Raw genomic sequence first — 17,368 nt, 5'->3', positions numbered from 1 at the left:
AGTGCACAAGTTCTGTGAAAGTGAATTTTTTCAATGTTGTTTCGTCGTTTCTAGGAACTGTACTCTGTACCTACCGACTAGTGAAACTTAAGAAGTGAACTGACTGGATTGAAGTAGTTACCTACCTACCTAAAAGATGACTGGACTGAACCTGGAAGCTTTTAGAAATTAGAACTTTGTAGGTATTGAACGATGAACGAAGCTTCAATCAAAATCAAACGTCTAACGGAACTCAACTTACCTACTTAACTTCAAAAAATCCCAAGTTGACAACTGACATGACAACCGCATGAGAATGACATATAAAGGCGTATTTTATTATAAGACTTTTTTCAACATGGCTGAACCAAAGAGATTCCGCTTTGGACGTCCACACTTGCTGCCATCGGCCACTTATGTATTTTCAATGGTTTTCTGAAAGAGGGCCTCCCACTTCTGAGTGAAATTTTGCTTTTTTTAATGAAAAAAATACCATAAATTAAAGACTCTAGTGTTAGTGTTAAGGAAGAATGTTAATAAAATACAATGCTCAAAACAGCCCGAAGATTTGCAATTTGAAAATTGGATTTGATGCAAAATAAAATCCGCCCCGGGCGGGAATCGAACCCGCGGCCTAGCGCTTACAAGGCAGACGCACTACCAACCAAGCTAACTAGGCTGGCTCTATTATTTTTAAACAGTTGTGTGGAGTAAATCTGACTTGGTCGCTATGATCGGAATGGCACCATACGGTTCGATACTTACTATCGATATTGAGCGTCAGGTTAAGCGGCGGCTGTGTGCGGCTGGTGACCGCGTCCTCCGCGTACATTAGCGTCGCCTCGGTCACGTTGCGGCAGAACGCGAGGTTCAGCGTCTCCAGAGAGCCGCAGAGGTTGAGGACCGCGTAGAAGGCCTCGTCGGAGAGCGAGGTGTTGGCCACGAGGAGGTGACGGAACGAGGCCGGAGCAGACAACGTGTTGACGAGATCGATGATGGCTTGATTGGTCAGACCTGAAAATCACGAGAAGAGAATAGAATAGAATTAAATAGAGAGAAACCATCCATAAAATTTATTGACGAACTGCCCAAAGTTTGGCTTTCACACAAAATTGTTCCTGTTAAAATAAAATTGAAATTTTACGTGAATGATAGAGTTCTTTGGAGGCAAGCAATCTGATCGGCACGGGATTCACATATCCCTAATACGCCATCGGAGTGAGTGTGAGTGTATTCGGCAACAAGCTACACACATTAACCTCACCCAGCCTGAACGGAGCCGGAAAAAGCCAGCAGCACGCGATTGCACCGTTCGCCACGAGGAGGTGACGGAACGAGGCCGGAGCAGACAACGTGTTGACGAGATCGATGATGGCTTGGTTGGTCAGACCTGAAAATCACGGGAAGAGAATAGAATAGAATTAAATAGAGAGAAAAACCATCCATAACATTTATTGACGAACTGCCCAAAGTTTGGGTTTCACACAAAATTGTTCCTGTTAAAATAAAATTGAAATTTTACGTGAATGATAGAGTTCTTTGGAGGCAAGCAATCTGATCGGCACGGGATTCACGTATCCCTAATACGCCATCGGAGTGAGTGTATTCGGCAACAAGCTACACACATTAACCTCACCCAGCCTGAATGGAGCCGGAAAAAGCCAGCAGCACGCGATTGCACCGTTGGTCACCCATCCGGATACTAACCATGAACAACGTTGCTTAACTTTAAATACCAGTCAAATACCATATGGTAAACAGGAGTAGGACTGAAGTCTGAAGTGAAGGTAGAACTCGGTGGCTGAAAAATGTTACTGGATTGCCAAATTCTAAACCCAGACCAAAAAAAAAAAGATTAAAAATAAGGTCCGTCACACATTGTAAACGTAAGTAGGTAGTCGCCTGAAAAACCAATCAAATTGCACCGTTGGTCACCCATCCGGATACTAACCATGGACAACGTTGCTTAACTTTAAATACCAGTCAAATACCATATGGTAAACAGGAGTAGGACTAAAGTGAAGGTAGAACTCGGTGGCTGAAAAATGTTACTGGATTGCCAAATTGTAAACCCAGACCAAAAAAAAAAAAGATTACTCAAGGTCCGTCGCACATTGTAAACGTAAGTAGTCGCCTGAAAAACCAATCAAGCGAAAACGCGCTACTGAAAGTCGAGCGACTACGCTTCCGATGTGCTACTGGGCTAAAAGTTCCTTACCTTCTCGGATATGACACAGGGACAGGGACACGAGTTTGGGCAGCTTGCCGAGGGCCACGATGGATTCCGCGCTCAGGCCCGGACAACTGTCCAAACTGAGGGCCTCGAGGCTCTTGCAGTTGCGCGCTATCTTCAGGAGGATCTCACTGGTGAGGCCGCTGTTCCGACAGAGGGAGAGGGTCCGCAGGTTGGACAGTTTGTACAGGGCGTCCAGCTTGAGCGTTTCCGTCGCCCGGTAGAAACGGTCTAGTTTGAGATACTGCACGGGGAGAGAACGAAAGAATGCCATTATTTTTATGTTAATAATTGGATTTACTAGCGGAACGAAAATGCCCCGGAAGGTCCAAAATATTTGTCTGTTTATTTGTTGTTGGAGGTTTGATAGATAGAACCGTAACAACTGAGGTCACACCGTTCCGCAATTCAAGACAGAAGAAACTGTAAAAAGGAGGACTTCGACTTACCTCCGTGAGCAAACATAATTATCGTCGTTTATTTTTTGAGCCCTTTCTAATGCACAATCTTCACAAAGTACATGTTGTTTACCTATTCGGTAAAACATTTTTAAAGCAAGCTAGGTACCTATGCATGTTTTTCCAGCAGATTTTCTCAAAATTGTGATTTTTACACTTACGCCTCTTCGTGTTCGGGTCGACGATATGGCTTAATTGGAAGAGCAAGGTAGTCCTGAAATTGGGGTTACTTACATGCTTTCCGTGTCCTTTTCTCTTCCATTAAATCTTTCTTTCTCCTCCAGAATTTGGAGACGTAGAAAGTGGGTTTAAGGGTTTTAAGCTTATACGAATATCTCGATCTCTACTTTCTGGGCACCGTGTAGGTCAAACCCGTTGTAGTGATGGTTATAGGTTAACGAGAAAACGGTCAATCAATAATTGCCTTCGCGTAGAAAAAAGAAGACCACATTATCTTTTCGCTCTAATGAAGATAGCACAAGATCCAGCTGGGACGTTATGAGAATTTGTTTTGCGCAAAAATGCAGAAGGTAGGTCATTATGGACATGAGGATGTGTGTTTTTTTGCTCTAATGAAAATAGCAGAAGATCTATTATGCACGTAAGGATGCGTGTTTTTTGCTCTAATGAAAATAGCTGAAGCTAGGACATTATGGCCATTGTGAACCATTTCGGCATTCTTGCGAAGCAAAGAGATTTTTCTAGGAAGAAAAACACCGTGAGATCGGTATTTTGTCGAATGCTGACAGTAATGAGCTAATCAGAGATATAGCTACTTATGATATCAATTAGACGGTCAATAGTGTAGATGGAATAGTGTTCTTACTACCTATAAGAACAATAATTAGAAGTCTGATGAACATGGAATAGTGTTCTTACCGTTATATCTACATACCTTCAAGAACTGTGATTCCTGACAACAATTTCAGTGATCTATCGCCAAATACGGAACAAACAACTAACGAACCAACACTATTAAACACTATGCTGGAACTACTAGAACCAATCAACACTAAACCACATCCAACAACAAAAGCCCGATCTCTACTTTCGGGGAATAACAAGTAACAATCAATTCAAAATCACACTAGAACCAAATGCTAGACCCCCAACAAGCAATATCCAAGACCCAAGTATCCAAGTACCAAATGACTTAAATTTGAACGTGTACCATTTATTCGCCCATCTAAAAAACGTATACCATTTATTGGCCCACCAGTGGGTCTACGCCACATAGGTAGGTTTAGGGAACTGTAACTGCTAAGGTCTTATCATCCCGAAAGCGAAGAAAGAAGGAAGACAGGATAGGAGAAAGCCAGAGAGAAAAGGAAATAATCCAAGAAGCAGGAAGCATTTGATTTGCTATATTAACAGAGGCTGGCATCTTAACCAGTTCCTCCGTAAAATCGTCAATAAATTGTCCTCACGACGCTGAGTGCACCCCGAATCAGCCAGTAACTCGTGATTTTTTTTTTTTTAAAAAAAAAAAAGATGAGTGTTTCACCGCCGTTTTTATTTCGTAGCGATGAAACAACTGCTACATTGGACGCTTGTGGTCTGTGTCGTAGCATGCCCATCCCGTAGTATGCCTCTCATCAGATGGGCGAGAAGAGACACAATACTGTCATTTGTCAGTACATTGCTTGGAATCGTGATTTTTTTGGTTATTCTTACTCCTTATTGCACCCACGATTCCAAAAATCAAACTGGAAAAATTTCCGTCTGTCTGTGTGTGTGTGTGTGTGTAATTGTGTATGTATGTCTGTCTATCACGCTGATAGACCTTTCGTTGTCCTCTTTTCACGCAAAAACGGCTCGACCGATTTGGATGAAATTTTTTGTGGTTGTTAAGAAGAGCACTGAGTGTGAGATAGGCTACATACAATTGTCACATTCCATCCTGATTCAAAATGGCGGCACTTCAAAGTCATGCCTCTTACGCCGCGCTGATCCCGTACATACAAAGGAAGGATTAACCACTAGTTGTCGATAAAACCCTTTCGATTTACCTTGAGCGTATCGACGTTGTTGAACCGCTTGATGGTGAGGGCGGCCAGGTTGTGCCCGGTGTACGAGGTGAGCTGTTTGGCGGTGATGTCGTAGGAGGTCGCCCGGAGGAAGGCGCATAGCGGGGGGCGGCAAAAGTTAAGGTCGCGCACCACCAGCCACATCGCGCGACTGAGACGATGCCAACGCTTGCAAACTGGGGAATCACAATGAAAATGAGGAGAGGTCACATTGAAAAAAAAAGCGGATTTTATCCTGATGGGATAATGTTCGTTCTCGGAACGGCTGGCTTTCTCCTATCCTGTCTTCCTTCTCTCTTCGATTTCGGGACGATAAGACCATAGCAGTTAAAGTTCCCTTTTTTTAGTTTCCATTTATTATTTGTTCAACATAACTCTCAGAACATACTGAATTTTTATAAATGGTATACCCATCCGTATAAGCAGAGCTTGTGCAATACATGTGAATGGCATTAATACGTAGGATAGGTTATACATACATCTCATATGAGTAGTTTGTAAGCTTAAATGCCCACACCCAAAATTTTGTACATTCTCAATTATTCTAATAGACATAGGTATTGGTCCCAAGTTTTGGACAGTTGTTTCAATACATAAAATGTCCAAAACCTTAAACTTTGGACATGTTACACTGGGCTTTTAGGACTACAAAAAAGTCCAAATTTCCACTTGACCAAAAGGGACACCAAAAGCGTATTTCGCTCCTGATTTCTTTGATAGCTACTATACATATTTAAGTAGATGTGGGGAAAAAACGCTTTTTTCCTTATTTCCATAATAAAATACGACTATAGTTAAACGTTTGTTTAAAAATATAACCAATATACCGGGTAGGTCAAAAAGAACTGGACAAGATTCTAATCCAGGTGCAGGCTTTGTGATAAAAAATACTACTAGACTTTTTTTCCCATCTTGCGAAAGATGCCATTATTTTATGTTACTGAAAAAACAATGCTAAAAACAGCCCAAAGATTTGCAATTCTTTTTTTTCTTCTTCTTCTTCTTTCTTCAAATTGGGCGCTTTAACACTAACACTTTTGTGTCCGCGCCGACCCCAGTTTATCTAGAATCTAGATTTTCGTATAGATCCCAATGGCCTTCAGGTACAAAAGGCCGAATCGATGTTGAGGGGATCATCATCATGGGCTGGTCGTTGTAGGGAAAGAAAGGTGCGTATTTGGAGATGGATAGGGCAATTTAAAAACCAGAATAACCTTTTGTTAGTTATTTTTCTAAAAGTTTGGCAGAAGAATTTCAAAGAGAAATGGGAATATAACTAGAAGGATTCATTTTATCTTTTCGTGGTTTTAAGAGGTACATATTTAAGTAGATGTGGGAAAAAAACGCTTTTTTCCTTATTTCCATAATAAAACACGACTATATAGTTAAACGTTTGTTTAAAAATATAACCAATATACCGGGTAGGTCAAAAAGAACTGGACAAGATTCCAATCCAGGTGCAGGCTTTGTGACTGTTAGATTGATCTAGCTGTGCAACATGCAAGTCTCAAAAGACTAGTAGGCTTTAGCTTGTTAGCTCTTTAAACCAGGGGCTATAGCACAACTTAAATAAAGGCTAAACAATTTTGTACAATGCATATTGGAAAAACAAATGGGGTTTCATCACTCCTCCGTACAGTGCTTATGCTACGACACAGACCACACGAGTCTAATGAAGCTGTTTCATTACTTTGTACAGTGTTAGATAAGTGCTTATATTGCACTCCAACAACTTAAATAAAGGCTAAACAATTTTGTACAATGCATATTGGAAAAACAAATGGGGTTTCATCACTCCTCCGTACAGTGCTTATGCCACGACACAGACCACACGAGTCTAATGAAGCTGTTACATTACTTTGTACAGTGTTAGATAAGTGCTTATATTGCACTCCCGTTGAAACGTGTTCTTTGTGTGGAGTTCGAAATGCATTATTTCATTGAGGGCCCTGCAGCAGTTTAAATGCTGACAATAGTGAAATTAAATACAGGAGACAGGTAAAATATCTCAAAGGCTCACAGGGATTGGGTGCTAGAGCTCATTTAAGAGAAAAAAAAAAATTGAGTATGATTATCCACGTTTTGTTTTCTTCCTGGAGTTATATTAAATGTTCATTGAGGGCCCTGCAGCAGTTTAAATGCTGACAATAGTGAAATTAAATACAGAAGACAGGTAAAATATCTCAAAGGCTCACAGGGATTGGGTGCTAGAGCTCATTGAAGAGAAAAAAATTAAGTATGATTATCCACGTTTTGTTTTCTTCCTGGAGTTATATTAAATCTGATATTCAACTTCCTTTGTTTCACACGGTTTTAACATCACTGAACAGAAGAACACCAGTAACATATACCTACTAACTACTCTACAACTGTGAAGCGTATAAGTTACTGGTGTTCCCCTTTTCGAGATGAATCTACACAAAATCGCGTCAGAATCTATCAGTATAACTGAATAGCTATGACTATAGTGAGAGGGGTTTTACAACAAGCTACCTGCCATATAGCATGGACCTCACTCTTGAGTGAGTATAGGAAAAACTAGCAGCACGCGATTGCCCGGATGGTCACCCAATCGGATACCAACCACGCGCAACGTTGCTTCAGTGATCCATGGGGAACTCGTGTAACAAGCTATCGCCGTTAGCGCTGGATAGTAAGCTTTCTTAAGGTGGGTTTATACGCTCAAACCATTTGCACAGACCGGTTTGCACAAGTGAATCGCAGCCCGCGTCAGAATCTATCAGTATAACTGAATAGCTATGACTATAGTGAGAGGGGTTTTACAACAAGCTACCTGCCATATAGCATGGACCTAACTCTTGAGTGAGTATAGGAAAAACCAGCAGCACGCGATTGCCCGGATGGTCACCCAATCGGATACCAACCACGCGCAACGTTGCTTCAGTGATCCATGGGAAACTCGTGTAACAAGCTATCGCCGTTAGCGCTGGATAGTAAGCCTTCTTAGGGTGGGTTTATACGCTCAAACCATTTGCACAAACCGGTTTGCACAAGTGAATCGTAGCGTGTGAACGCAGGCTTGAAGTTTGTACAAGCCACAAATACTTGTCCTAGGTTCCTCTCACAGTTTTGTGCAAAACCAACAAGCCGGCATGCGCAAGCCAGTTTGTGCGAATGGCTTGAGCGTGTAAACCCACCTTTATATCAATAAAAGTAGGCACAAACGTTTTATACAATTTTTTTTCCTTTTGAAGTCAAAATTTACATTTAGAGAGACAATATAGAAAGAAGAGAATACTAGGTACTAGGGGTGAAGACATTTTCTAAGCGGTTCTACTGGTTTTCGTTAAGGCCCGATCCCAGTCGTGAGATTCATCCGATTTTTTTCCGAATGTTCTGTAGGCAATGTAATTTAAATGAGAGTGTTCCCACTACACACGACACGACTTTTTTCCGAACGATAAGTGAGAATGGGCCTTAAGGACATTTTTAAATATTTCTACTGGTTTTTGATTATGACGCTTCGAAATCTCCGCGTCCGAGTGGGTATCACAATAGGCTTACATGCCGGAGGTCGCGGGTTCCATTTCCGAGTCAAAGTTTTTCTAAGGATTGTTTGAAGCTGACTGGGCTAAGGATTCAGCGGTTGCTATGCTGAATACCTAAATAGAGAGGTTTCAAAATTCATTCGGAAATCCATTTTTGGACTGGAATATGGACTATTTCTATTTCTGGGAATTCGAAATTCCGGGAAATACTCCGGAATTCCGCGAAACTTTAAAATTCCGTCGCGGGTTCCATTTCCGAGTCAAAGTTTTTCTAAGGATTGTTTGAAGCTGACTGGGCTAAGGATTCAGCAGTTGCTATGCTGAATATCTGAATAGAGATGTTTCAAAATTCATTCGGAAAGCTATTTTTGGACTGAATTATGGACTATTTCTATTTCTGGGAATTCGAAATTCCGGGAAATACTCCGGAATTCCGCGAAACCTTAAAATTCTGTCGCGGGTTCCATTTCCGAGTCAAAGTTTTTCTAAGGATTGTTTGAAGCTGACTGGGCTAAGGATTCAGCAGTTGCTATGCTGAATACCTGAATAGAGATGTTTCAAAATTCGTTCGGAAAGCTATTTTTGGACTGGAATATGGACTAATTCTATTTCTGGGAATTCGAAATTCCGGGAAATACTCCGGAATTCCGCGAAACCTTAATATTCTTTGAGCTATTTCGGGAAAATTTAAAATTCTTTGAAATATTCCGGGAATTTAAAACTCCTACAAAAACTCGGGGTACTTCAAAATCTCTGGTACACGTATACATACTCTGTTGATTTCAAAATTCCGGGAACATTTTCCGCGAAATTCAAAACTCCGGAAAATATTAAAATTCTTTGAGGTAATTCGGGGAATTTAAAATTCCTTGAGATATTTTGGGAACTTTAAATTTCCTTGAAATAGTTAGCTCTTTAAACCAGGGGCTATAGCATAATGGCGACAGCAACGTAAAGCTCGAACCACAATCTCAACTGAGATAAGAGTAGCTACCCATTCATTATAAAACAACATATAAGTGCCAACACTTATCTATGTCAGGCGTTAGATGACCCTCAGGATCTGAGAAAAGTTGATTTAGCACAAATCCAAACCCCATCAGATCCATAGGAAGAAAATTTTGTACCTTATGAGGTAGAAAAAATGTACCTCAGCTCCGGCTCTAAAAGATTCTCTAATGTAGGTAGTAAGTTGGTAATTTTGTTTCGCAGTGTCAAATAACTGTCGTGGTGCCCTTCTTATTTGTATTTCCCAGGAAAGGTCTGTGATTTTATTGCAAACTATTTGTTGTTCATTTTAAAAGGAAATTGTAATAAATACAAGTAACTATATACAAAAAATATTCTTGTCTGTTTTTGACCTAGATTTTATTGCAAACTATTTGTTGTTCATTTTAAAAGGAAATTGTAATAAATACAAGTAACTATATACAAAAAATATTGTCTGTTTTTGACCTAAAAGAATTGTATGACTTTGTAACCATGTACTGTATGTTTTCCTTATGAATACCTACCTAGTTTGTAACAATGAAACTACCTATATACCTGGAAAATATTTTATCGTAAGCATTCATTATAAAACAACATATAAGTGCCAACACTTATCTATGTCAGGCGTTAGATGACCCTCAGGATCTGAGAAAAGTTGATTTAGCCCAAATCCAAATTAAATATTAAAAAAGGGTAATTTTTATTAGGATAAAATTATCTCTTTCACATGTAACATTTTTTTTCTTTGATATGTTATCACATGTTTTGATCCATGTTATTTTCTTTAATATGTTAGTCATATTTTGGGTTATTTGATTTTGTAACCATTTATTTTATGGAAAATATTTTTTTTTAATACCTATAGTGTTGAATTTTGTTTAATTAGGTATTTCATTTAATTAAATAACATTTTAATAAGTACCTATGTAAAATTCATTTTATATGTTTCAACATTAACCCTTGCTTGCACCTACTGTGTCTTATACATTAACCCTTTGATACCAATATTTTCCCTATTATTTTTATTGAACTTTAACCCTTTGTTGTAATTTGTAATTTTAACCCTTTATTGGGTATGTTCTATTAACCCTTTGACACCATGACTTTAACCCTTTGTTGTAATTTGTAATTTTAACCCTTTATTGGGTATGTTCTATTAACCCTTTGACACCATGTTTTTTATGAACAGTTAAGCAGTTTTGTTTGAATTTTGGTATGATTTCTCCGTTTTGTGTGGCCATTTGTTATCGGGTGATAACAAGCAGTTTTGTTTGAATTTTGGTATGATTTCTCCGTTTTGTGCGGCCATTTGTTATCGGGTGATAACGTTTAGTTCAAAACAATCAATATCATACCACTGTTGCTATCTAGTGGCAGTGGGTAAAACTATTTCAAACCTCAATACAAAGTGAAGGACAAATTTTATCTTTTATCAATCTCAAGATTCTCAAGGAGGTGGCTCCCTCTGTAGGTCCTTTTTAGCATCCTCTCTTGTTTTGATTTTTTATTTTGTTTTTACAAAAAGATGATGCAATCATTCGTAGATTTTTCCTGATCTGATTTGAGGGCTTTTTCAAAGAAAGTTTTTAAAAAGCTTTCTTTTCCCATTTTGTGTGAAAAAGTTTACTTTCAAACCATGTACTAAGTACAACAAAGTTGTAGGGGTAATCCCCTACAGATTTCCTACGGGAAATCCTGACTAATGGCTCTATCTACACAAAATCGCGTCAGAATCTATCAGTATAACTGAATAGCTATGACTATAGTGAGAGGGGTTTTACAACAAGCTACCTGCCATCTAGCATGGACCTCACTCTTGAACGAGTATAGGAAAAACCAGCAGCACGCGATTGCCCGGATGGTCACCCATACCGCCCCAAACTGATGGCCCAGGTAAACTTCGTCATCAGGATCGAAATCGTAACCAAACTCCAGCCCATCAATGCCGAGCTCCATCAGATACATGTACTCATCATCCGAGTCAACTAGATCTGAAATAATAGAATAAAAATAGATTAGAATATAATAGAATAGGAAAGAAATAGGTTAGTTTCGTCAGAGTCGCGGGTTCGATTCCCGCCCGGGGAAGATTTTCTACTAAACAGATCAAGTTCGCTCTCGACACAATTGGCTTTCTTCTATCCTGTCTTCCTTCTCTCTTTGATTTCGAGATAATAGAATAGAATAGACCTTATTTATCCTGCCCGAATATGACTGAAAAGTCCCTTTACCCCAGCAGTCTAAATAAGGTCTCGTATATTTGATGGGTTAAAGAATAATACTTACATACAATTAGGGGATAATAAGACCTTCACAGTTACAGTTCTCTTTATAAAACCTCTTTCTTTTTTTAAACCTCTTTAATAAAGTTGAGGCGTAGAAGTAGAAGAGAAAAACAGACCTGTGAATTCCGATCACTATAGGCCAGGTTAGTTTCGTCAGAGTCGCGGGTTCGATTCCCGGCCGGGGAAGATTTTCTACTAAACAGATCAAGTTTGCTCTCGGAACGGCTGGCTTTCTTCTATCCTGTCTTCCTTCTCTCTTTGATTTCGGGATGATAAGACCTTCCCTTTATAAAACCTCTTTCTTTTTTTAAACCTCTTTAATAAAGTTGAGGCGTAGAAGTAGAAGAGAAAAACAGACCTGTAAATTCCAATCACTATAGGCCTGTTTTTCTTTTCTACACCGCGCCGCATCATCGCGTTCACTCTGCGTTCGGAAGGGGGGGGGAATTGTAGAAACTCAACGAACATGACATCTAGCGGAAAAATTACAAAACAATTTTGTTCTTGATGCTGATGGAGAGTCGCTTCCGGAATTTAGGACGCGGCGTTCACACGAAGAGATACGCCAGGAGGGGAAGGGGAATGAAAAACACGCATCCAGTTCACGTCGGGTTCGCATCGTACCCGCGTCGGGTTCGCATCGTACCCGCGTCGGGTTCGCATCGTACCCGCGTCGGAATGACAAACACAGCTAGTTACTACAGGAGGGGAAGTGAAATGAAAAATACAAAACAATTTTGTTCTTGATGCTGATGGAGAGTCGCTTCCGGAATTTAGGACGCGGCGTTCACACGAAGAGATACGCCAGGAGGGAAAGGGGAATGAAAAACACGCATCCAGTTCACGTCGGGTTCGCATCGTACCCGCGTCGGAATGACAAACACAGGTAGTTACTACAGGAGGGGAAGTGAAATGAAAAATACGCTTCAGTTCGCGTTGGGTAGGCGTCATACCCGCGTTGGAATGAAAAACAGAGCTCCTGTATATTGGATACTTACTAAGCGCATTCAACAGGTCACCGCCCTCGTCTCCCGACATGTCCGTGTCGTCCGACTCGAGGTCGTTGCTCCCGACGGACGGCAGAGACCCCAGCGATACCACTTCGGACAGCATGTTCATCGTGGACTCCTTCAGAATGAGACGGCGATTGAACTTCTTCCCCGCCGACGTGGCTTGTTGGACGGCGGTCATGATGGGCGTGTCTGAAAACAGAAACGAGGAAACTCGGTTAGTCCCCAGAGGTAACGCGGACTTGCCCTCCAGAAAGTACCAGATTCGATGCATACCATCGTAAAAAAAAATTAATAATAACTGTAACTGCTATGGTCTTATCGTCCCGAAATCGAAGAGGGAAGGAAAACAGGATAGGAGAAAGTCAGCCGTTCCGAGAACGAACATTATCCCATCAGGATAAAATCCGCCCCGGGCGGGAATCGAACCCGCGGCCTAGCGCTTACAAGGCAGACGCACTACCAACTAAGCTAACTAGGCTGGCAGCTCTTTGACTTTAAAACCTCACCTAAGTCAGCACAACTGTTCCATTGATTTTCAGTCATGGCTAGGAGAAGTGACCACTTCGAATAACAAGGAGTTCACCATCCTCAACCTGGAGCAAGTTCTGGATCCCAGTCGACCTATGACAACTCGGATAATGGTCCGATTTGAACCGAATGGAGGCAGTCCCAAGGTGAAGACCATCTGGCTAAACGGAAAACAGATATGCCCAGCCGAAACTCCGAGTAAGTACGCCCTTTATAAACAAGACCACCTTAAGGCTTAGGTGTAGGGGCAAACAGCCCTAAAGGATGGGTTGGGCCTTTCTTTCCCTCTTTTTTAAGTAGGCGTTAACAAAGGATTGTGCCGGGCAAGGTATTGTGCCGTGTCTTAGGAAGGGCACAGCTTTAGGCCGTGCCAGTAATTGCACAGGTAAGATTTTATGTTTCAGCGTTTAAAGAAATTCAAATTTCAAATCAATTCTCGAGATTTTTTGAGTGGATCGTAAAAAAAAAAAAAAAAAAAAAAAAAAAAAAAAGAGACTTGAAATTTGGTATGTAGTTCACAAATGTGATAAGGATGCAACACAAAACGTTTGGTTGAGATGTTTGCTGCGCTTGGCGGTATTTTGACCGCTTTTGACAGATTTCGACCGTTTTTTGGCGGTTTTCAGCTATAGCGACAAAACGGTTAGAGATATTGTAAAAGTTAGGGTAAAAGAACACTCAAATAAGCATCATTCAATAGGATAAGGAAAGTCGTGTGATGTTCACACCAGATTTTTTACTTTCTATTACTACAGTTTAGCGGAGCTATACTAGTAATGAAAGTATTGCAATCGGTCCAAATTTTCAAAATCGGGAAATGGTTGGAAATATCCGTTTTGGGATCCCCTGATGTCAAAAAAGTGATTTTTAGCCCATGGTCTGTACGTATGTATGTACGCACGTACGTACGTACGTACGTACGTACGTACGTTACGTACGTACGTACGTTACGTACGTACGTACGTTACGTACGTACGTACGTTACGTACGTACGTACGTTACGTACGTACGTACGTTACGTACGTACGTACGTTACGTACGTACGTACGTTACGTACGTACGTACGTTACGTACGTACGTACGTTACGTACGTACGTACGTTACGTACGTACGTACGTTACGTACGTACGTACGTTACGTACGTACGTACGTTACGTACGTACGTACGTTACGTACGTACGTACGTTACGTACAGACCATGGGCTAAAAATCACTTTTTTGACATCAGGGGATCCCAAAACGGATATTTCCAACCATTTCCCGATTTTGAAAATTTGGACCGATTGCAATACTTTCATTACTAGTATAGCTCCGCTATACTGTAGTAATAGAAAGTAATACTACTAGACTTTTTTTCCCATCTTGCGAAAGATGCCATTATTTTATGTTACTGAAAAAACAATGCTAAAAACAGCCCAAAAATTTGCAATTCTTTTTTTTTCTTCTTCTTCTTCTTCTTCTTCTTCTTCTTCTTTCTTCAAATTGGGCGCTTTAACACTAACACTTTTGTGTCGTTCGCGCCGACCCAAGTTTATCTAGAATCTAGATTTTCGTATAGATCCCAATGGCCTTCAGGTACAAAAGGCCGAATCGATGTTGAGAGGATCATCATCATCATGGGCTGGTAGCTGGTAGTAAGGCGAGGAAAGAAAGGTGCATATTTGGAGATGTACTTGGTTTCATCACTCCTCCGTACAGTGCTTATGCTACGACACAGACCACACGAGTCTAATGAAGCTGTTTCATTACTTTGTACAGTGTTAAATAAGTGCTTATCTGCTTTTATTGCACTCCAGTCGAAACGTGTTCTTTGTGTGGAGTTCGAAATGGATTATTTCATTGAATAGGGCCCTGCAGCAGTTTAAATGCTGACAATAGTGAAATTAAATACAGAAGACAGGTAAAATATCTCAAAGGCTCACAGGGTTTGGGTGCGAGAGCTCATTTAAGAGAAAAAAAATTGAGTATGATTATCCACGTTTTGTTTTCTTCCTGGAGTTATATTAAATCTGATATTCAACTTCCTTTGTTCCACACGGTTTTAACATCACTGAACAGAAGAACACCAGTAACATATACCTACTAACTACTTAACTACTCTACAACTGTGAAGCATGGAGATGGATAGGGCAATTTAAAAACCAGAATAACCTTTTGTTAGTTATTTTTCTAAAAGTTTGGCAGAAGAATTTCAAAGAGAAATAGGAATATAACTAGAAGGATTCATTTTATTTTTTCGTGGTTTTAAGAGAAGGATAATTAATGCCTCTCTTTAGTGCATTTTCTCCCCAACTTACTTCTAGGTTGGGTGCGTGTTTGACTATTTTTTCGACGGCCTCCTCATACATATCCTCGTCCAGTCTACACCGCACCAGGCTCAGTCTTCTCAACACACCTCCATTCTTGCCCAGAAATCTATCGAAGTACTCCAGTGTCACCTCTGACGAAGCCATATTGAACGTGTGAATGTTGGACAGGTTCTCGATAAACTGTGTCCCGGTGAGGTGACGGCAACATGTGATGCTCTCCAGACTCTGAGGGAATAGAATAGAATAATAGTAGAAAAGAATATTGATTTATCAAGCAATAAACCTTTAAAAATAATCCTCTTTACCTATCACAAAAACTACTTTTTAGTAGTATTACTTAATCTGGTATAGAGTAAAACCAAATGACAATAATCATCATAAAGACACTGATATTAAAAAAAATGATCACAAAGACACTGATAAATTGAATTGAAAAATAAAAATAAAGAAATAAAAAAAAGATGGTACACTGATAAATGGAATTGAAAAAAAAATAATAATAATAATAAAAGATGGTACGTACTTTAAATTCTCAGATGAAAAAAAGATGGTAAGAAAGATCTTTTTACCTGGGCCGCCTTGAAGACTCGCACGAGGAGTTTGTCCCCCACCGAGCAACTCTCCAAGGTCAAATGCTTCAGATTCTTCAGGGAGGGCAGTGCAGTCTTCACATCGTACAGATTGAAATGCACCAGACTGAGTCGCTCCAGACACTTGCAATTGTCCCGGATCACCTTGAAACAAAACATATAAATAAAATTGTAGATTTGTCTGTACATTGCTTGGAATCGTGATTTTTTTTGGTTATTCTTACTCCTTATTGCAACCACGATTCCAAAAATAAAATTGGAAAAATTCCCGTCTGTCTGCCTGTCTGTGTGTGTAATTGTCTGTCTATCACGCTGATGGACCTTACGTTGTACTCTTTTCACGCAAAAACGGCTCGACCGATTTGGATGAAATTTTTTGTGGTTGTTAAGAAGAGTACTGAAGGTGAGATAGGCTACATAAAATTGTCACAAATTCCATCCTGATTCAAAATGGCGGCACTTCAAAGTCATGCCTCTTACGCCGCGCTGATCCCGTACAAAGGAAGGATTAACCACTAGTTGTCGATAAAACCCTTTCGATTTACCTTGAGCGTATCGACGTTGTTGAACCGCTTGATGGTGAGGGCGGCCAGGTTGTGCCCGGTGTACGAGGTGAGCTGTTTGGCGGTGATGTCGTAGGAGGTCGCCCGGAGGAAGGCGCATAGCGGGGGGCGGCAAAAGTTAAGGTCGCGCACCACCAGCCACATCGCGCGACTGAGACGATGCCAACGCTTGCAAACTGGGGAATCACAATGAAAATGAGGAGAGGTCACATTGAAAAAAAAAAAACTTTTTGGAAAGGATAAAATCTTTCCTTTTTCATTTTTTTTTTTTTTTTTTTTTTAAGTTTATGTTATGTCATAGGAAGATTACATCCCAATTTACCGAAGTCACAGGCTTTAAAACGCGAAAAACATCAGGATTTTTCGGGTCACATGTGTACAGAGTTGTTCCAAATTCAAAACCTGTAAACAATACCATAACTTTGGGTTGACAGGTTTTGAACCCTGGTTATGGATACAGATAATCTTATAACTTACATGTTCTAAAACCCACACCCGTAAATTCTGATGTTGATGAAGTAACTTCTACCATGACATATTTGGATAGGGATGCATAATTAGACCGGTCAAGTTAACCATAACGTGGTTCGAGACAAATACTGCCTACCCCATAATGGGTAATATTTTTAAAGTCAATACAAGACTCTCAATACAACTTGTTTATTATTTACCTTTGATTTTTTTTTTTTTTTTTTTTTTTGTTTTTTTTTATTTGTTCCTTTCTAAAATTCGAATGTTTGAAGAGTATACTCCTACATTACAATAATATAACATAGATAGAAAAATTTAGTAAGTTCGTACATACTGCACCGGTTCCCTAGAGAATATGCCATAACCACACATAGGCAGATATTAAGTCATTTACAAGCACCTCTCAATACAAC

At 40.1% G+C, this 17,368-nt stretch overlaps 1 protein-coding gene across 1 annotated transcript in view; it reads right to left on the bottom strand.

Moving 5' to 3' along the window:
* Positions 1–744: 744 nt before the first annotated feature.
* The window catches only part of LOC103508769 (uncharacterized F-box/LRR-repeat protein C02F5.7), a gene marked incomplete at its 3' end in the record, with an annotated part of 32,633 nt that continues 16,009 nt past the window's right edge, over positions 745–17,368 (bottom strand). The window contains 5 exon segments of the mRNA XM_008473338.3: positions 745–993; positions 2,198–2,456; positions 15,320–15,556; positions 15,901–16,065; positions 16,467–16,660. Of these exon segments, the coding sequence (XP_008471560.1) occupies positions 745–993; positions 2,198–2,456; positions 15,320–15,556; positions 15,901–16,065; positions 16,467–16,660 (1,104 nt within the window).

The sequence above is a fragment of the Diaphorina citri genome, unplaced genomic scaffold, assembly GCF_000475195.1.
Source record: "Diaphorina citri unplaced genomic scaffold, Diaci psyllid genome assembly version 1.1 scaffold433, whole genome shotgun sequence".
Classification (NCBI taxonomy): Eukaryota; Metazoa; Arthropoda; class Insecta; order Hemiptera; family Psyllidae; genus Diaphorina; species Diaphorina citri.
The sequence above is the reverse complement of the archived record's forward strand: the minus strand, read 5'-3'. Positions and strand labels throughout refer to the sequence as shown.